Here is a 22,479-nt window from a genome sequence, read left to right on the forward strand (position 1 = left end):
TAATGTTTTACATGTCAACGGCATGCAAATTTTCATAATTTCACTAAATATTTATTTATGAAGCACTTGGTGTCTAAATTTAATGTATTAATACCTGTGGCTCAAACTGTCTTGACCTTTTTATAGAGTAAGCCGATTTTTTTCCAGACACTATTTCTAAAAAGTGTACAATTAAAGGTACAGTTTTAAGAAATACTTTGCTGTGCTAAATACATGTCTGACCTAACCTCAGTTCTGTCATTAAATGGGGCCTGTCGCTCAAATAATTTTATGTGTCTTGTTGCGATCATTAACATCGAAAATCTGATATGAACCCCTTTTTTATGGGTGTGATTTCGGCAGAAAATGAGGAGAAACTATCTCATCGGCGTAAATACACATTCTTTTGGCAAGGGTTTATTTAGGAATTTCGTTAAAATCGATATAGCCCTAAATGCTTGAACTATTTTCCTTCATTGATTCCTACATTAGATGTATAGTGTCTAATTACTAGTACATGTACACAGTTAGTTTGAAGTTTGAAATAAAAGAGGTTAATGTTGGTACCAATAGTTTACTCCAATCATAATAACGGACAACGTACTTTCCTTTTTACTGAGATTAATTCTTCAAGTAATGAATTTGATTTTAATAAATGCACAAATATAATCACAAACTGGTCGACTTACATTAAAAGCCCTTCTCTAAATTTTAAAAAGAGATCCATGCATGCCAGACTCAGTGAAAATGAGACTTTAACTCCAGTACACAAACAAATTTACTAAGATATATAGAGGTCAACTTACAGTCTAAAAAAAGATAGTCGGAAATATGCATTATACGATATTTCAAACTCTTAAGGCAAAAGTATAAATTGACTGCGAATAAATTATTGGAGGCTACACATATTTGTTATACCATTCACTTCCTAAATTAAAATTTAGAAGTCTGATATTAACGAACACAACCGCTTAGACAATAAAAACAAAACCAACTCAAATACTATCGAAAACAACGACTGGCCTGGGACAATAAAACAACCCTCAGACATGAGTGGAAAACATCGCTGTTGACTGACACAGATAAATGGTCCCGGGTTAAAATGTAGTCATTCATATCCTATCCATAGTTAGATAGAAGATTGGACTTGTGTGAATAATACGCAAATTTAGACGACCCTTTATTTTCAAGTTGAAAATTTGATTTTTAAACCAAACGGAAACATTTAAAAACACTGGAATTACAAGAGATGCCTCATTATATGTTATTATATTTTCATTTTTTCCTTAGCTCTATTTGATTATATCTTAATCTTTTTCATATTTAGTCATAGTACAAATGTAGCTAGATTGCAGTCTTGTTTAGTCTTTCTTAGTAACGAAAAAAAAAAAACGATTCAAAATTACGACAATAATGTAATAATTTTAATGGATCAGATGGACTGATCTGCATGCTAACTTCTGTATATAAACAAGTTCGTATATCAATTGCGTGTGTTGGGTTTGAATTGTCAGTACTAGTATTAGCTTGTATGTAATTTATATATAGAGAATTATACACTGCCGTCCGTGTTTATATATTGTTTTATTCTTTAGCTGTTTTTTTAACAATAATGGTTGTTAAAATGAACAATTCAGAATTTTCCTTTGGCACCACTATTATTTTTGAAAGAGTTCGTTATAATAAGTCATGATAGCTAGCTGTACGCATGGTAACAAATGAGTCACTTATAGCCACCAAAGTCATCGGGACAAGGCTATAAACTACGGGTTGTCGTTCTGCCTTATACAATAGTTATATATATGATCTCCCCCAGTTTTTGGTTGGGTTGATGTTGCTCAGTCTTTAGTATTCTTTTCTGCCTGTGTAAATTTAACTTGTCTTTTGGTCAGTATTATTTTTTTGCCATGGCATTGACTTGTGAGTTTGAATATCTCTTTGGTATCTTTTACCTCTCTTTTTGTGTGCACGATTGGTCATTATATAATTCACTGTGAAACATTTAAAATGAGATGATCATGACATGTCGGGTACCAGTTTAATATTAGAACAGATATAAAAAAACTTTTAAAAAGAGCTTGACTTGTCAAAATTGGACCAAGCACCAAAAAAAAAAAAAAAAAAAAAACCAACACAGTAACAAAGGACAAAAATAAATCCAAAATATACGCAGTAAGTGATGGGTAAATCAAAACACGATCTTAACTCAAAATTGAATATGTATTCTTATATTGAATTGACAACAAAGTGAGACACATGGACACATAAGGCGGAGTATACAGATTGTATGCCATAATTAAGTTTTAGAATGATAAATACAAAAATCCGGGTCAAGTTTATTTGGTTTTCGCAGAAATTATTTTAGGAAAACCGGCATTGTCAAAATTATTCATTATAAGTTATAACTTAAATATTTGTTGTTTTTAAAACTAGCGAAGTCAACCAATGTTTAAGCCAACCCCATATGGCTAAATTTCTCAAGAAATATGAGGGGTAAAATAGTGCATTTAAAAAGAGATATTCCCGGATTCTATATACCGACTATATTTGCAGAGCTAACCTTCTAAATTTAAACTAACAGTTTTATTGAATAAATTAATAAACAACTGATTGATTGATTGATTGATTGTTGGTTGCTTAACGTCCAGGGGCAAATATTTCATGCATATTCAGGACGAGAACAAGTTCACAATAAATACAATAGGTAGGTTGTTGTAATAGAGGCCATCTAGGATGATGGTCGGGGAAATTTGGACTGCCACTGGAAAATGAGGGTATATTGCATAGGGACAGAAATTTTGCCTTGCAACAGGCCACCTACGGACCACTCAAAGAGTTGTTGCAAGGGTTCTTAACGTGCAAAGAGCGTGGCACTCTCTTTACACGAGGCATCGGATTTAACGTCCCCTTCTGACGGACGTGACTGCGAACTTGATACATCCCGCACAGCCAAACGGACACCCCACTTCAGCAGGCGTTTTACTGCCGGTCGGGAGAAGACCAAGCGACCATATTTCTATTCCCCAGTCACCCTTGGGGGCAACAAATAAAATAAACAACAAACTATTAAACAAATTATCGAATGATTTTCGATCTGTAACACTTCACATTGTAAAAATCGGTTAAAACTCAATGGTTTTACTGCAAAACGTTTCCAGTAATATCAAGTACCTGCCACTTTTATACGCATAAACGTCACACACAGCATCAGTGTTGATGACGTCATTCAGATAAACGTTACAATTTAAAAATAAAATAACAACTTTTTTTTTTTTTTACAGTCAACCATGTGAGCTAATTTCATTCAGTTAATTTAAATAAATAAAGGCATACAAAGTTTATAATTGGAGTATAGATTGTGTAAAAAGTTGCACATTATCTCAGACAAAAATAGTTTTCAACCCCAAATTTCAATATATAATTTGAGACTTTTATGTTTAGGCAGCAACCATTTGATTTTCTGGGGGGGGGGCTATGGTTTTTTTTGGAAAAAAAAGTTTGTTTCCAGGTTTTGGCGAAAAAAATAATTTGTTTTGGACCCTGAGAAAAAAAAATTGTTTGTTTCACCCTCAGCTGCCACTATATGTAATGCTAAAATTGAAAGAAAAAAATTGTTTTCGGTTTGTCGCTAAAAAAATAGATTGTTCTTCGCCAAAGGCGAAAAAAAAAGTTTGCACGGAAAAAAAAACCATAGCCCCCCCCCAGAAAATCAAATGGTTGCTGCCTTATTCTTGAATAACAGAACAAAGTCAATTATTTTTCTTTAAACCTAATATGGTTTCGACAGTCAATTGAAGTTTTTTATATACGTTTTTAATGCTTTGTATGTTCTACTGAAAAACGACAAAAATGTCGTTTTGGCGTGCTAGCGGTAAACGACAAAAATGTCGTTTTGGCGCCGAAAGGATAACCCATATCAAGTGCCTCTCGTGCAAAAAACCCATATCAGTGCCTCTCGTGCAAGTTACTTCCGGTGTTTCCGGTATCGGTAGTTTACTTTTCCATTGTGTCGTCAGATGTTTTTTATGACGACGTCAAAATTTACGGGAACTTTTGTGGGGATAGTTTAATACTTGCTAACAAATGCCATTGACAATTATGAATCATTTTATAGTACAACAAACATGGAGTAATAATGATCGTAAAACTCTTCCAAATTTTCAATGTTTCAAAATGCCTCTATAGGAAATGTTACCATAAATATATATAAGGAGTTAATGATGCTGTTGTTGGACAACTATAGTATATTTGATTCATAATTTTAATTTTCTTTATAAAATGTTTGACTGTTTTAGTTATTGCATTAGTTTATTTGCCTTACATAAAACTATTGTCGGAAGTATATGATAAAGCGATTAATACATGGCCTTTTCCATATCAGCACCTCGACTCCGTCTCGGGCTGATATGGGGGTCTCGGGATGATACCCAGGCTGATATGGGGGTCTCGGGATGATACCCAGGCTGATATGGGGGTCTCGAGATGATACCCAGGCTGATATGGAAAAGGCCATGTATTAATCTCTAGTCTATATATCTAACATTAATTCAGAAGATGATAAAATATACTCATTTATTATCAAGTCGTCAGCAGGTGACTTTTTATTTTTAACACTTTGTATACCTTTGATAACCTCGTCTCTTGTTATTGTTTTGTTCAAAAAATAATTTGATCTATCACCATCAAAATTGTTATCTAGTTCAATATTTGCTCTATTAAGAGTATCTTTATTCATTTCTTTAAAAAAAATCATAAAACTGTTTGATATCAATGTCATTATTCACTGGACGTTTAAACTTATTAAAAATTTTCCAAAAATCACGTGGCTTTTTCATACGTAATTCTTTCATTTTCTTCTTCAAGTCATGATTATAGAGACGAATGCTATCATCCATAGTTTTTTTTATACATTTTTTCACTATAATTTCGTAGTCTAACTTTGAAAATATTAGACCCGTAATGTTTATACAATCTTAATGACTTTCTATAATCTCTTCTACTATTTTTACAATCGTGATTAAACCATTCTTTATTGTTATATTCTTCTTTTGAATTTCTACAATCTTTCGTAACTACACCAAGATTTTTCTGCTGAATCAAGCAAAATTTTAGTAACATTGGTAACAATTTCGTTTACACTGTTTTGATCTACTTTACTTATATCATCATGTATTTCTAAGATATGTGACAATAAATCATTAACCTCATCTCTGTTTATGTTACTTTTAAAATCAGTACTCTTTTCATATTTCCATTTACCTATAGATATAGGAAGATGTGGTGTGCTATGTATTTTTCATTATTTCTAATACATGTATTTTCTTTTAGCATATCTGTTTTTACATTACATTCTAATTGTAAAAAGATTGGTTTAAGAATATCCGAATATAAATTGCTAAATTGCATTATTTCAAAATCAACAATTTTGTGAAATATATTTGCTGAGCCCATTACGTAGTCAACTACGCTTTGTAATTCGTAATTCTTCCATCCACAAAAGTTCAGCTACCTGTGTAAACTGTCAAATATTTAAAACATTTAGATCCATCCATCAAGTGCATGGCTTAACTTGACAGCTTTGGTGTCAAACACACTGTTAATTAACACCAATTACCTTAGCTTTAGGTCGTAAATAAATTTCACTGTTGTCACGTTATACAAACATTTTTCAACTGAGTTACTTCCCCTGATTTGTCACCATTCAAAATTGTTCCTTATATATATATTTACGTTTTTTTGGGGGATAAAAAATATCAAATCTACTACAAATAGAATTTAAATACATTTTGAAATAGAACTTTTCATTTAATTCATACCTTAATACAATAATAAAAAAAAAGTTGAAAATTATTTTTTCCTCTATACTTCCTTATTTTACTATACTCTAATTACAATAGAAACTTGGATAAATTGCTTAGCAAAGACTGAATAGCCAGTAAAAAAAAAGAAAAATAAAGCCAGTCACAACTTCGTAATACTATTTAAAACATGCCAGTCACAACTCGAGGTTGAAATATTATACATGTAGAACAATGTAGAAATGTCAATAATAACATTAACCAAAGAAGAGGAGAAAGTATCACAAAGTTATCAAAAGCTGTTTAAAGTGCAATGAAATAATGATTAATAATATCATGCTTTAGAAACTTTTATTTAAATTATAAAAAAAAATGTCCCCTTATTACTGAAATTCACCTCGAAAAAGTTCGTACGCGTTATGACCTGAGATTTCATTCTTCAATGCAGGTCATGACCTGCATTTTCATTGTCACAGGTTGACAGGTATGAAAGTGTATATTTCAATTGATTTGATTTCCTTTTCTGAAAGATTATAACTGATTTAGGTAGCACTCCACATTTCAAAATGAGCCACAAAATCTTTTAACATCTCCTATTGCTGGATTTTTAATACATTAACCTAACTGTATGTGTTGTACACGTGCATGTATGTAATCAGGATCTTCCATAGATTTGATTTAAAAAAGTTAAAAGGATGAAAAATAATTCCTTTTATGTGTATCCATGGCAACATTCTGCATTTATTTACCATAAACTATTGCAAAAAGGGGGGTGGACATGTCACATATATCCCCCCAAAATTTGGATCAAACTAGAATTTCAATGACTTTGAGTGATACCTTTTTAGAAACTGTTGATACTAATCTTTCTAATGATCAAATAAAAAATGGGTGTCTTTCGCCTCATTTTGTTCGTAAAATCTAATCACAAAGTTCGTGAGACAAAAAGTTGAAAAAAAAACAACAATAATTGCCGGACCAATGTATGGTATGGACATACAAATACGGACTGTCATACAGAAAACGGCCTGTTTTACATACATTATATAATCTTGATGTTCATATAAACCCAATACGAAGGTTATTTTAATACTCAGCTACCCCAAAATGAATGTTATTGCACACTAGCTCTAATGTTTGAAAAATCCAAAGGGGCCAAAATGCAAAACTACACACCTAACTGTGGAGTGCTACCTTAGTCATTAAAAACGCTCCGATTCAAGCTTAAATATGAAAAATCTCTAAAATATGCCAAAAAACATAATTTTTCAGATGTTTTTTGTCAAAAATGAAAGTGGCCGCATCCGTATTCATCCTCAACCTTTATATATGTTTTGTAATATGATCAAATACAACTTAAGTTGCAATATTATGAATGAACACGTATGCGGCCACTTTCATTTTAGACGGAATCTGTCTAAAATTTAACTAAAATGCTACATTTATTGTGAAGATTTTAGTCATTTAGCATAACTTAATGATGCTAGTAACCGATATATGTATATTGCATTGCCAAAAACAGCCTATATGTATGTAGCAGAAGCATACTACTTTCCAATGAAAAAGCTTAAAGATCACAATTTCACAATTTTGTAAAACTGCTATTTTTTGGGGCCAAAAAGGGTCTTACTGAACCTTAACTCCTTTAACTAGACTTGGTCACAATCTTCATTGGTATATTTACTTTTGAAAAATGGTGCGATGACATTGCCTGTCACCCAAAATGTCTTAAATGGCTAATTAAAAAAAAGGGTAGAAAGCAAGTTTTGTCTATTAACTAGAAAATGATTAAAGATGAGATGATCTGACGAGGGCAAAAATGTTCGAAATGATTGAATCAGCCATACATACAAATCAACATGGTCGAAATATTAGGTGGACCCTTATTGTGGTAGTTACCTCTACTGTCAGAGGAGTTGTACTTTTAAATTTTCTGCCTATTATCTTAAACTATAAAAGAGTAACAGAAGCTTTAAAAACAAACAGAAAGAGAGAAACCACACTAAAAAAAAAAGTTATTAATTGTATTCTAGTTCACCATGCTGCAAAGAGTCCATTAATGCAGAAGCACACAGACCTAGCTGATCAAAACACGAGTTTTAGTGATCATAGCATGTTTATTGTACCAACATTCAGACCAATGACATTTTCATTTGAATTTCATCAATGTAATCGTAATTTGGCCCCTGATTGATATTTTTTTTCATTTGAAATGAAACCACATCAAATTTTTAATATTGAATGTGTGCTAGACAATCACATATTTCTGAATTACAAAAAGGGAATGTTTTGCATGTTCGGTTACCAGATTTACATTGACATTCATTTTTGTGATAACTGTTCTTCTTCAATTTAGGAAAGGGTGACAGAAATGGAAATCCAAACAGAACCACCAAATTCAGGGAAAGATCTTGAGGTAAACATTTTTCTTCTGCGTTTGTTCATTCAAACATTCCTATCGTTTGAATATTGAAATGGTGTGACTCACATTTTTTTCATCGCAATGGCCTAGATTTCCCTCAAGAGATTTCCATTGCGTAACATTTGTTTTTGTTTTTTCCGATCTAAAAACATGATAAATACGCAGATATTAAAATAACATACATTCCTTTATATCGTTTGTTATGAAAACATATCTTCAATGAATACAGATAAAATTATTTTTATAAAGAACATAACTTAATAATATGAAAATGTGTTGTCGTTAGATAAATAGAGATTCTTACATTGATACAAGTGGATTATCGGATTTATTACTTGTTATTTATATACAAGTTTAAATTGAAAACTACGTTCAAACCTATGATTGCGTTGGATAAAAACCGCAATTTTTATACGTGTGCATGTAAGACAAATTTCGTTGTAGAAGGGTCTAAATACAAATGTTAGGCACAAACAACATTTTCCAAAAGACATTTGACTGACAGGTCGAACAACTGATGTTCTTTAACCCTGCTGACTGCCATTGGCGATTAATATTGATCACAAGATGTAACAAAATGGATCTTAATATAAATTTAATATTAAGCAGAAAAAAAAACAATAAACTTGTGGCCAAGTTATGCCACAAATATAAGAATAAACTTGTGGCCAAGTTATGCCACAAACATAAGGTGTCAATATTTTTTGTACACCAGATCCGGATTTCGACATTAAATGTGTCTTCAGTGATGTTAAGGTCGGAAGGCCATATAATTTACCCTCAATTTAAGATAGACTCTTGAATTTTAATCAAAACGCTGTAAGCACTGTAGGCAGTTAACCAAAAACCAAGGCAAACATAATTATGAAAACTGTGGCAATGTTGCTTCAACGCTTTTTTTAAAGATTAAAAAGAACAAACATTAAACATTCATATATAATTCTACATTTATGTTCATTTAATTCGTATTTTATCAAGGTTTTCAATAGCAACGCAACGAATGGTCATGAGTCTTTCATGAGTCAGCAGAGGTACAAATTTGCAATGATTGCAGTTCTTCTAGTTGATCCTAATTGTTCGTTTTAGTTGACTGTTAGTAGTTCAAGTTGACTTTAGTACGAGCTTGTAAAAGTATGAATGGACTTGCTTCCCTGGAAAAAAAAACTGAGTTTGTGTTGTACAGTACAAAAGTTATGAGACACAAATGAGACAAATGTTTACTACTACAGGGATCAATGGTTTTGGTTTCTTGGAAACATAATATATTGTATTTGGTTATAAGGTCATTAAATTCGGGATATTTCATGCTTGTCTTAATTCCACATTAATTCCACATAAATTTAAGCTTAATATTTTTAATTTTCTAATTTAATATTCACGGCAGTTTAGCTTACACTGTTTATGATGCAAAGTTTATATATATATACATTTGTATTTTCTGCGATTTCCTATGACGATGAGCTAGTTCTAGATCTCTTGTTCGGCCTACTTACAGTATCATTATTTTCTTTTGGGGAGGTTTGGCTTTCCTCTATATTGTTTTTAGAATAATAAACTTTGCCTTCGATAATTAATTTGTCACGTATCAGACTAACTCTTTTCCCATTTCTTTTCGCGTCTTTCATGACAGAATATAATTTTCTTCTCCTTTCTTCAATTTCGATAGGAAATTGTAAGTTCATCCCAAACTGGGGTTTTTCTTTTAACTTTGGCCCTGCTTCTAAAACTTTTCGTAGGTCAGCAAAATATACGAATTTCACAACAATAAGCCGTGGTTTGCCCTTATTTTTGTCTGCCCTACCAAACCTATGGATATTTCCAAACTATATCTTTTTTAATTGAAAGTTCATTCGAAATGAAGTTCTGAATTACGATTTTGGTATCTTCCTCGGGTTTCTCCGCAATTCCACTAAAAACAAGGTTATTTTGCATTGACCTGCATTGCAGGTCTAAAATTTTCTCCCGCAGATCTGACACATTTACTTTGTTAACGGCGTTAGAGGCACCTTTCAATTCATTAATATCTCTCTTAGCTTCAGTTAGTTCTTTTTTAAATTCCACTGCATCTTTCTCTAATGTATTTGTTCGTTTTTTTAAATTATCAACTTCTTTTTCAATGCTTGTCACTTTACTCGTAAGCTCGCCAAGTTTTCTATCAATGCTTTCTATTTTATCCGTCCTCCCTTCAATAACACTTAATCGATGATCAATTCTAGTAAGTAGTTCAACAATATCTTCTTCCATATTTTGATTACCAGCATTGGACTCCATCATTTTATTTTGACGTTATAACACTAAATATTGCGGAATTTTTGCAAAATTAAAGCAGATTGTCTTACGTTGCTAAGAAAACTTGATTGAACAATAAAAAAATGGCGGCGTTCGATTGCGACGTTGTCGGCTTAAAAAATACTTTTTATTTAACTCGATAGAAACAGGGGAAAATGTCCAATTGATAAATGTTTACTTAAATTCCTTCAGCCTCTGTTCTGAATCTTCGTTTAGTAGGTTTAATACTAATTTTTCGTAATTTTCGGCAGAGCAAATTTTGCGCAGCTGCTTGGTTACCTCTCTTAATAATCCATAATATATACAACTCGTCTAAACATCAACCCAACAATGTTAGATCTGTAAATTTGCTTACGCAAATTTTTATTCTTCCCTCGCCGGGATTCGAACCCATATATATATTTTAAATTGAAAGGATTTAATAACTTTTGCATTTTGATAAAATACTTCCAAGACCATTTTCCCTGACATTCTGACTTAGTCAAATGTACCTGTCCGTCATACGTAAGAGGGTTTATTCTGCCCTTTTAACCCCTTTAAACTTCTCTTATCCTTCGCTACTATGGTCCATTATATCATTTGTGTCCTTTAATCGTATCAACCACTATATTTGTCAAATTAAAAAAAATAATTCTAGTAAAATCCTAATTTTATAATTTCATAGAAAAAAAATGTCATTAAATCATTAAAATCCGTTAACTGGATCAGCCCTTTCATTTGTCAAATTTGAAGAGAATAGTCTGTATATCATTAAAATTTGTTAACTGTATAATGGAAGTATTACATTACATTAATCCTTTCCATTTTCACTTCCATGACTTATCAACCATGCAGTTATTTCCATGTTTTGTCATTTTCAGTTTCTTTATAAATAAATACCTTTTGCATCAATCACTAATATTGTTAATTTCAGAGTGTGCTAGTAGATGATAACGGCGTTATTGGCCAAGCGTTAGCCATGTTTTTGGCAGATTCAAAAGTAATTGGAAAAGTCTACCTGGCAAATGACAATTATAATAGGATTGACCATAGAAAAATAGAAATCATTCCATTAATGGGTGAGTATACATGTTACTGTGCAATTGTTTCTAATAAAATCTGAACTATTTTAAAATATTGTTTTAAAGGATATGCTTCTACAGGACACCATGCCAGCTAATCATGTTGTGCTAGTCGGACAAATTTCTTATTTCGGTGATTTGTGCAAAGTCTTTTCAAACCCATAAGTTTTGGCATATATCCTTGTGTAATGTGTTTCACTGCTTACAGTTTTGACTGTTGATTATTTATTCAGGTGTTTTCTCAAACTTAATTAAAAAGCATGTTCTGTCCAATGTTTTTATATATCTAGATTTTTTTGTCACTGCTTACTACGATTTTTTTATTGTGTTCCGTCTACTTTGAGATTTTCGTATGTGAAAAAAAACGGCATCATATGTTTTTGTATGGATAAAAATTGGATTACTATCGTTACACAGACAGGAAATATATGACTTTAAAGTCCAGAAATGAGCATTTTCTAAAGTCGTGGTTCTGGTGATCGCTTGAATCATAAAACAAGACTGTTTAGATATACTGTTCCCAGGTATCAAGGTTGTATAATAAGAATAGTCAATAGAATATTGCATAAATGGATTTTGAACAACCATTTATACAAGAACCACGATAATTTTAACTTGTTGGTTTGTAATAAAAATGACCAAAAAAAAAACAACACATGACAGTCACATGTCTCGCAGATCTGGTGCCTGAAAGGCAGACAATATAGCTATACTCTTCATGTCACCCCCTCATACTTCATGACATTAAATAATCAAAGAGCAGAATGCTCTGAGGGATACGATTGCCATATAGTTTTCATTGACACATGTAACTAGCAGTTCTGCCAACTTTTCATTAAGCAAATTCGTGAGATTTGGACAAAATAGAAATTAAAGATCAAAGAGGAAAAAAATAGATCCAAGGATACTGCTGCAAAAATGCATGAACATGCGTGAGTTTCACACATTTTTGGCAGCCCTGGCCTTGATAGTCCAAATAATTATGACGTCTTGAAAGGCTATTATATTTTTTTTTCTTTGACGCCTTACTTCGACGTCAAAACTAATTCAACAGCACATGCAAAGGTAATATAAATCTGAATAGTCACTCAACTTTAAAAATAGCCAATCCCGGATACAAGTGTACGAGCAATGTACTTATTGTGTTTTATTTGTGTACTATCAATTCCAAGTTTACTTTCCACAGCAGTCACTGAGAGAGAGAGAGAATGTATTTCACTTCATAGTCCGAGATTACTCTGATGTTCGACGGCTGATTTGCCAGACAAGCTGGGACCGTCACCGTGGGGGACTTTTATGCTAGTATACTTAAATTACAAACTTAAATAGTCCCAGTCCCATATATTATATCAAATATTATTGGATGACGAATTGAATTTTAAATAGGTGCCGATTTGACTAGATGCCGATTTAACCAGGTGCCGATTTGACTTTTTCTATGGGTGCCGATTTGACTTGTACCCAGTAATCTCGGACTATTCACTTCGTATCTTATCACCGTTAATTCTAGGAGGAACCCCATTTCTAACTCTTTAATTATTAATTTCCTTTGGGTCAGTGGGCATGAGTCCTTCCGTACACACTCTTCTGTTTAAATTGAGATCGTTCTTTATATCGACATCTAAACAGTTAGAAACGTCGCACGCTACTGGTGTTACTTTGGTAAAATCACGGACAAGACACATTCATCTTATTAATTTTTAAACATAAAAATAGATATTATAAAGTGTTGTATATCATTTTAAAGCTTTTAAACTCTTCTTTCAGCTTATTGCAATTTTGTATATGTAATAGACCATTTTCATTAATTAAAACTCAATAAAACCTTTATTTTGCAATATGATTTCCTTGTCCCGCGTTACACTTTTAGTTTTATGAAATTCTGAATACCGTAAAAAACATATAAATTTTATTACCAAACGATATAAAAGTTTGTCTAGAACAAGGAATTCATAATTGGGCGATGACGTAATGTCGATTTTTTTCTCTCGAAAAGACGGAAATATAAAAAAAGGGGATCAAGATGATACAAATTATGTGTCCCATGCACGAAAGGTTGCCGTAATTTTTGTTAAATTGTCCCAAAAAAGGGAATTCCAGAGCAATCCCCATGTCGAAAGTAAATAATTTTTATACTAGTATTTTGTACAAAGATCACACTTTCGCCTCATGCAATAATAAGGAATTTTTAAAATAAATTCTTATTATTCGAGTTGAATAGCAATGTCCGACATTTTGTCCCCTTCAAACCAAATTAAACGTAGGGTTACGTTTTCTGTTTTTTTCATGATGTTTATTTAATACAGGGCCATTCGCTACATAAAAAAAATAATAATGGATAAAAGTACAAAAAGTTATCTCTATTTTGATATTAAATTCTAATAAATTTAATCTAATATACGAGATATCAGATAAAACTAAAATGTCCGATACAATGTCCCCACATACGATTTTGACGTTATTTAATAAAATATACTAAGTCTTGTAACGTTCCGTCTAATTGTCATTATTGCGGTTTTCACAGACGATTTGGAATACGGCTGTTTTATTTTGTTGCTTATAAGAAAACTTTAAAATTAATGTTTTATGTTGAAGCTCTACCGATTCATAGAGAAAAGGTTGGGAGAGATTTTCTAGCGGAACTGAAGTGTTTTCCGGACTACATGTATAAAAGTCGGATCCGCTATAATACAAATTAATAGAAAAAAACAGCAATAATGATTGTTCCCTCTAATTCCCTTGCATATATTTGTGCAGAACTGACATGCTAGATATGCCGTAATCCTTTCGCCTTGACATTCTGGAGTGCAAAGATGAGTGCATTTGCAGTGCATAGTTTATCCATAAAAAAGTAATCGATTGCCTTTATAATTAAAATGTATATAAAACAAATGGTTTCAATTCAAGTTACTTTTTTGTTTTTAATTTGTTAATAAAACTTTCAATTCAAGTTACTTTTTTATTTTTAATTTGTTAATAAAACTAAAGCTTGACATCTTTTATCTAAGAAAAAACAATTAATCCTTTCTTGGGGGAAAAAATCAATCCTTTAAAATTTATTGTAAAAAGCCATCTGAACAACATGCATTCCAACGTTTATATTTTGGCTTACGTCTTTGAGTGTGTAACGTTAGGTGACACCAGTATCGTGCGACGTTTCTTAATTTTTTCTTGCACGATTTTGACGGGAAATACTTCTGAAAGGGAGACAACTCGAAACGATAATATGGAAGACTCCATTTCGGCTAAAGGTGTGTTATAGGTAAAACTTCATTGATTTTAATTTAAATGATGCATATGATTTTAAATTTTGCAACAACAATATTAAACCCTCAATAGCAGGCAGACATAGAAAGAATCCAATAAGTTTCAAATTAATTAATAAGCGGGGAATCCAGAACAACCACTCAATCTGATACCCCTTGAAATCAAGAAAACTATACGCATGCGCATTAATACATTAACAACCCCGCGACTTGCGATTTGGAACAAGAACGTTTATTTAATTTATGATATGATGAATGAGTCTGAATTTCTTTATGAGAGTACAGTATCAGTTTCATAACGGTAAAATATAGAAAACTCCACTTCAGTTCTTATATGACAGAAATAGAATTATCGGAATTCAAAGAACTCTCGCATTTATCAAAACTGGGGAATTCCCTCTGACGTGTTTCTAAATTTAAAAAACACTAAATATAAATACTGCTTAATTCTGATTATCCGTGTTGTTAAAAACACGCATATAAGTCAAGGGAAAAATCAAACATGAAGATTATGAGAAGAACATTACAGGAATGTTGTTTATGTTCAATCCTTTTGCTTGTTTTTACCTTTTAAAGCAAGACAATCATAAGAATCTGAGATGTTGCTGAATGTTTAGAATAAAACGGTTGACGTGAGGGAATGAGCCCTGAGTCAACGGTAAAAGTCTACAGATTGCTTGAAAGCAATCGTATCCCAAAAATAGCTGAATAAGTAAATTTAATTTAAATAGTTCTTACTTCTTTAAAATCGACTTTGAATATGTCATACCATTATCATGTTGTAGTGTTGTTGTTGTTCCAAATATAGAAACCGTAAAACATCCCACAATGTACGCGTGTGCAGTGGAAACCAACGAAATCATCATCTGTGGTTGATACGAAAACATATGACACGACGATAACATTGTATTATTTGAAATTAAATAGTTTTGATTTCTTGGAAATTTATAAGAAGTTTATGATAAACTAGCCAAACTAAATTGGGAAAGTCATGAGTACACTATTGTAGCTGAACACCCTACCAAATAAGCAATTTATGTGTTGCTAAAGCCCCGGTGTCATATGGTATTTTGAACCATATGGTAAATTGACCCCGGGGTCAAAATACCGCTATGGTAAATTGAACCTCCCCTGTATGGAAAATTGACCCCCATGGTAAATTGAACCCCCCTGTTTTTTTCATCCTAGATGATTATAAGAACATTATACATTATTCTAAAGTTTATCATAGATAAAAAAAAAATCATTCATACAAGAAGGGGAGGTACATTTTCCATGCTTAACTAAAAGAAATATCTTTGCTTGGTATAAGTGCTCTGATGTCTTTACCAACAAAATGTCATTCAAAATCCTTATTGACACATTATAACTAGACCATATGTAGCTTGAATGCTTTAATTATTCGTAATTATAACATATTTATATATATGTATTTTAGGGTAGTTTTGATTTTCCATGGTAAAAAAGGGGGAGGGGGTCAAAATACCATGGCAAAGTAAAAATTTTAAAATATCTTTTCCAGCAAGTTTAATACATAAAAACTACTTTTTGGTGTTTTCTTACTACATAAAAGAGTTAGAATTGCCAGAATTTTTATAAATTAAAGGTCTAAAGTAGGGGGTTCAATATACCGCAGGGGGGTCAAAATACCATGGCAAAGTAAAATTTTCTAAAAAAAATTTCCGGCAAGTTTTATACATAAAAACTACTTATTTGTGTATTCTAACTACATAAAAGAGTTAGAATTTTCAGATTTTTTTTAATTAAAGGTCTAGAATAGGGGGTTCAAAATACCGTAGGGGGGTCAAAATACCATGGCAAAGTAAAATTTTCAAAATATCTTTTCCAGCAAGTTCAATACATACAAACTACTTATTGGTGTATTCTAACTACATAAAAGAGCAGCTAAATTTGCCAGAATTTTTTTAATTAAAGGCCTAGAGTAGGGGATTCAATATACCGCAAGGGGGTCAAAATACCATGGCAAATAAAATTTTCAAAATAACTTTTTCAGCAAGTTTAATACATATAAACTACTTATGGTGTATTCTAACTACATAAAAGAGTTAGAATTGCCAGAATTTTTTTTAAATTAAAGGTCTAGAGTAGGGAGTTCAATATACCGCAGGGGGGTAAAAATACCATGGCAAAGTAAAATTTTCTAAATAACTTTTCCAGCAAGTTTAATACATACAAACTACTTTTTGGTGTATTCTTACTATATAAAAGAGTTATAATTGCCATATTTCTGAAATTAAAGGCCTAAGGTAGGCGATTCAATATACCGCAGGAGGGTCAAAATACCATGGCAAAGAAAAAATTTCAAAATATCTTTTCCAGCAAGTTTAATACATACAAACTTATTTTTGGTGTATTTTCACTACATAAAAGAGTTAGAATTGCCAGAATTTTTTTTAATTAAAGGTCTAGAGTAGGGGGTTCAATATATTGCAGGGGGGGGGTCAAAATACCATAGCAAAGTAAACTTTTCAAAATATCTTTTCCAGCAAGTTCAATACATACAAACTACTTATTGGTGTATTCTCACTACATAAAAGAGTTAGAATTGCAAGATTTTTTAAAATTGAAGGTCTAGAGGAGGGGGTTCAATATACCGCAGGGGGTCAAAATACCATGGCAAAGTAAAATTTTCAAAATAATTTTTCCAGCAAGTTATTGCGAACCCTATCATAGTTTTCCATAGATACACCTGCAAGTTACCTGTCCATTTAAACTTTTATTAGTTCTATTGTCCCATTGAACAAATACAACAGGTATTGTTCTCTGTATAGTTTATTTGATGGGACCTTTAAATTTCTTCCAAGAGAAATCTATCACTCATTGATTAATTTGCCTGACCAAAAAAATATCTTCTTTGTTCACTGAAATACATGCATAAACTGCATATGATATAGTATTTATTCATTATCAATAATATATTTTCAATCTGTTCAATATAAGCACTGATTTTATTATAAAAAGTTTATTTCTGATTTTTTTTTAACTACTGCATGCATTTATGTTTTACAGAATTTGCATGTTTTTTGTGGTTGTTCAGTTATAAAGAATACATTTATGAAGACCTTTATTTAAACATTATCATTTCATGTTTTCATTTATGAACAGACTAAAAAAAAAAAAAATTTTAATAGGTAAAATGTTGAAATTTTATCAGAAATCAACTTTTAATTTTTAAATCAGTGTTTATATCAAACAAATTGAAAATGTGTTATTGATTGAATAAATACAACATCACATGCAGTTTCATAGTTACTTATTTGTACATGTATTTCCATCATTGACAGTTCAATTTTTTGTTCAGGTCAATTAATCAGTGAGTGATAGATTTCTCTTGCAAGAAATTTAAAGGTCCATTGAATAAACTAAATAGAGAACAATACCTGTTGTATTTGTTAGATGGGACAATAGGACTTACAAAAGTTTAAATGGACGGGTAACTTGCAGGTGAATCTGTGGAAAACTATGATAGGATTCGCAATAAATACATACACACTACTTATTTGTGTATTCTAACTACATAAAAGAGTTCGAATTGCCAGAATTTCTGAAATTAAAGGCCTAGAGTAGGGGGTTCAATATACTGCAGGGGGGTCAAAATACCATGGCAAAGTAAAATTTTCAAAATAACTTTTCCAGCAAGTTTAATACATACAAACTGCTTATTTGTGTATTCTCCCCTACAGAAAAAAAAGCTGAGGGCCAGTTGATGGCCATGTGGCGGACAGTTGAGGGCTAGCTGTTTTAAGCAAAATAGTTGAGGGCTAGGTGTTGAGCATCTTAGCTCAACTCAAACCTGGCCAAGCACTGTATGTTGGATAGATGTCACTCAACTGGCCCTAAACTGAAGCTGGCCATTAAGTTGAGGAAAAGTTGAGCAATTGATCTTTGGTTTTCATATAGATGAGCAAAAGTTGAGCTTTCAGACTTTGAAATTTTTGTAGTTGAGCTAAAGTTGAGCATTCAGACTTTGAAATTTTTGTAGTTGAGGAAAAGTTGAGCATTCAGACTTTGAAATTTTTGTAGTTGAGGAAAAGTTGAGCGTTCAGACTTTGATTTTTTTTATAGTTGAGCAAAAGTTGAGCAATTAGAAATATGACCTGGTGATATAAATGTTATGTGCCATCTGTTTTATCTGTCTTTAGTGCAAATGGACAGGAAGTATTATTATAAATGTACACAAAGTTTGAGGCAAAATTAAGGGAAGCACATGTTTTCAATTTTATACATTTTTCTGTATTTTAACATAACTAAATCTTTGACATCAAGATAAAAAACAAACAGTATTTCTTTTATCATAAGATATATCAAATATTCAAGATTTAGGTAATTAACAGTTATTATTAGGGGGAAATCTCAAAGTGATCACACTGTCACAATACCCAAAAGAACCTCAAACATTTAAAATTTGAACTGGGTTTGAGCATGCACATGGCAAGCAAAGATGTCTACTAGCTATCATGAATAAAATATGAATTTTACAATGAATGTAGATAAAAAAAGTTACAAATAACTGTATTGACATTGAAAAGTGCAGTGTATTCTTCTGATGACATGACTCTTGGATTTAGGAAGATTGATATTTAACACATATTTCTGGAAACATCTTTTGGTAAGTACATTGGATAAGTTTTGATTTCCACCATTTTGAATAAGTGTATAATTATGCTCTTTTAGTTCAAAATAGTGATATTTAAAGTGTTTTCTTTATAAACTTTAAAGAGTGAAGAAAAAAATGAGACAATATATTTATGCATTAATTTATATATTGTCAAAATGTGTAAGACAGGAGACATGTTTATTTTATTATTAAGACAATTGGTTTTAGAAAGTATTACTAATAAAATAAAAATATTCTAATATAATAAATTTGGTATAAAACTAGAGATCTATTCTTATTTGCTAGATAACTTCTAAAATGCAAGGATAAAGCATTCATGTAGTATGTTGTGAGCTAAGATCTTTCAGCAGTATTTTGGCTATAAAAATACACAATTTAAATTTATTTTTTCTACAATGTGTAGTCATCTGTTTGCAATTACCACATAATGCTCAACTTTTTAAGACCTAGCTCTCAACTTTTAATGACCTGGCCCTCATCTATTGGCCACCTAGCCCTCAACTTTTAATGACCTGGTCCTCAACTGTTGGCCAGGTAGCCCTCAACTCTAATTGCTCAACTGTTGGACACCTAGCCCTCAACTATGATATTTTCTCAACGTTGCTCAACTAATTTGCATAAAGTTGAGCATTGATAGTTGAGGGCTACCAAATTTGCATGGCAAAAATCCAGCTAGCCCTCAACTGGCCCTCAACTATTTGCTCAACTGATGGCCAGCTAGCCCTCAACTGGCCCTCAACTGTTAGCTCAACTGGCGATCAGTTGAGCAATGCAGTTGGTCTAGTGATCATTTTTTCTGTATGGGAGCTAACTATATAAAAAAGTTAGAATTGCCAGAATGTTTTTAATTAAAGGTCTAGAGTAAGGGGTTCAACATACCGCAGGGGTGGTCAAAATACCATGGCAAAGTAAAATTTTCAAAATGTATGTATTAAACTTAGTTTAATACATACAAACTACTTGTTGGTGTATATTAACAACATATAAGAGTTAAAATTGCCAGAATTTTTTGAATTGTCTAGAGTAAGGGGTTCAATATACCACAGGGGTGTCAAAATACCATGGCAAAGTAAAATTTTCAAAATAACTTTTCCAGCAAGTTTAATACATACAAACTGCTTATTTGTGTATTCTAACTGCATAAAAAAAGTTAGAAATGCCAGAACTTTTTAAATTAAAGGTCTAGAGTGAGGGATTCAATATACCTCAGGGGGGTCAAAATACCATGGCAAAGTAAAATTTTCAAAATATCTTTTCCATCAAAGTTAATACATACAAACTACTTGTGTGTGTATATTAACTACATGTAAGAGTTAAAATTGTTAGATTTTTTTGAATTGTCTATAGTAAGGGGTTCAATATATCGCAGGGGGTCAAAATACCATGACAAAGTAATATTTCAAAATATCTTTTCCAGCAAGTTTAATAAATACATCTACTTATTGGTGTATTCTAACTACATAAAAGAGTTCAAATTGTCAGAATTTCTGAAATTAAAGGCCAAGAGTAGGGGGTTCAATATACTGCAGGGGGGTCAAAATACCATGGCAAAGTAAAATTTTCAAAATATCTTTTCCAGCAAGTTTAATACAAACAAACTACTTATTGGTGTATTCTAACTACATAAAAAAGTTCAAATTGCCAGAATTTCTGAAATTAAAGGCTTAGAGTAGGGGGTTCAATATACCGCAGGGGGGTCCAAATACCATGGCAAATTAAATTTTCAAAATAACTTTTCCAGCAAGTTTAATACATACAAACTGCTTATTGGTGTATTCTAACTACATAAAAAAGTTAGAATTGCCAGAATTTTTTGAATTTAAGGTCTAGAGTAGCGGGTTCAATATACTGCAGGGGGGTCAAAATACCATGGAAAAGTAAAATTTTCAAAATATCTTTTCCAACAAGTTTAATACATACCTCGCCATGGTATTTTGACCCCCTGCAGTATATTGAACACCCTACTATAGACCTTGAATTTCAAAAATTCAAGCTATTCTAACTCCTTAACATAGTTATAATACTTCAATAAGTAGTTTGTATGTATTTAATACACTGGAAAAGATATTTTGAAAATTTTACTTAGCCATGGTATTTTGACCCCCCAGCGGTATATTGAACCCCCTACTATAGACCTTGAATTTTAAAAATTCAAGCTATTCTAAATCCTTAACGTAGTTATAATACTTCAATAAGTAGTTTGTATGTATTTAATATACTGGAAAAGATATTTTGAAAATTTTACTTAGCCATGGTATTTTGACCCCCTGCGGTATATTGAACCCCCTACTATAGACCTTGAATTTCAAAAATTCAAGCTATTCTAAATCCTTAACGTAGTTATAATACTTCAATAAGTAGTTTGTATGTATTTAATATACTGGAAAAGATATTTTGAAAATTTTACTTAGCCATGGTATTTTGACCCCCCAGCGGTATATTGAACCCCCTACTATAGACCTTGAATTTCAAAAATTCAAGCTATTCTAAATCCTTAACATAGTTATATTACTCCAGTAAGTAGTTTGTATGTATTTAATATACTGAAAAAGATATTTTGAAAATTTTACTGAGCCATGGTATTTTGAACCCCCTGCTGTATATTGAACCCCCTACTATAGACCTTGAATTTCAAAAATTCAAGCTATTCTAACTCCTTAACATAGTTACAATACTCCAGTAAGTAGTTTGTATGTATTTAATATACTGGAAAAGATATTTTGAAAATTTTACTTTGCCATGGTATTTTGAACCCCCTGCGGTATATTGAACCCCCTACTATAGACCTTGAATTTCAAAAATTCAAGCTATTCTAACTCCTTAACATAGTTATATTACTCCAGTAAGTAGTTTGTATGTATTTAATATACTGAAAAAGATATTTTGAAAATTTTACTTAGCCATGGTATTTTGAACCCCCTGCGGTATATTGAACCCCCCCCCCCCCCCCCCCCGACTATAGACCTTGAATTTCAAAAATTCAAGCTATTCTAAATCCTTAACATAGTTATAATACTCCAATAAG

At 31.8% G+C, this 22,479-nt stretch overlaps 1 protein-coding gene across 1 annotated transcript in view; it reads left to right on the forward strand.

Moving 5' to 3' along the window:
- The window catches only part of LOC139482647 (uncharacterized), a 256,737-nt gene that overhangs the window by 18,950 nt on the left and 215,308 nt on the right, over positions 1–22,479 (forward strand). The window contains exons 3-4 of the mRNA XM_071266634.1: positions 8,134–8,193; positions 11,402–11,546. Of these exons, the coding sequence (XP_071122735.1) occupies positions 8,134–8,193; positions 11,402–11,546 (205 nt within the window). The remainder of the gene's footprint in view (positions 1–8,133; positions 8,194–11,401; positions 11,547–22,479) is intronic.

Source organism: Mytilus edulis, chromosome 7 (genome assembly GCF_963676685.1).
Source record: "Mytilus edulis chromosome 7, xbMytEdul2.2, whole genome shotgun sequence".
Lineage (NCBI taxonomy): Eukaryota > Metazoa > Mollusca > Bivalvia > Mytilida > Mytilidae > Mytilus > Mytilus edulis.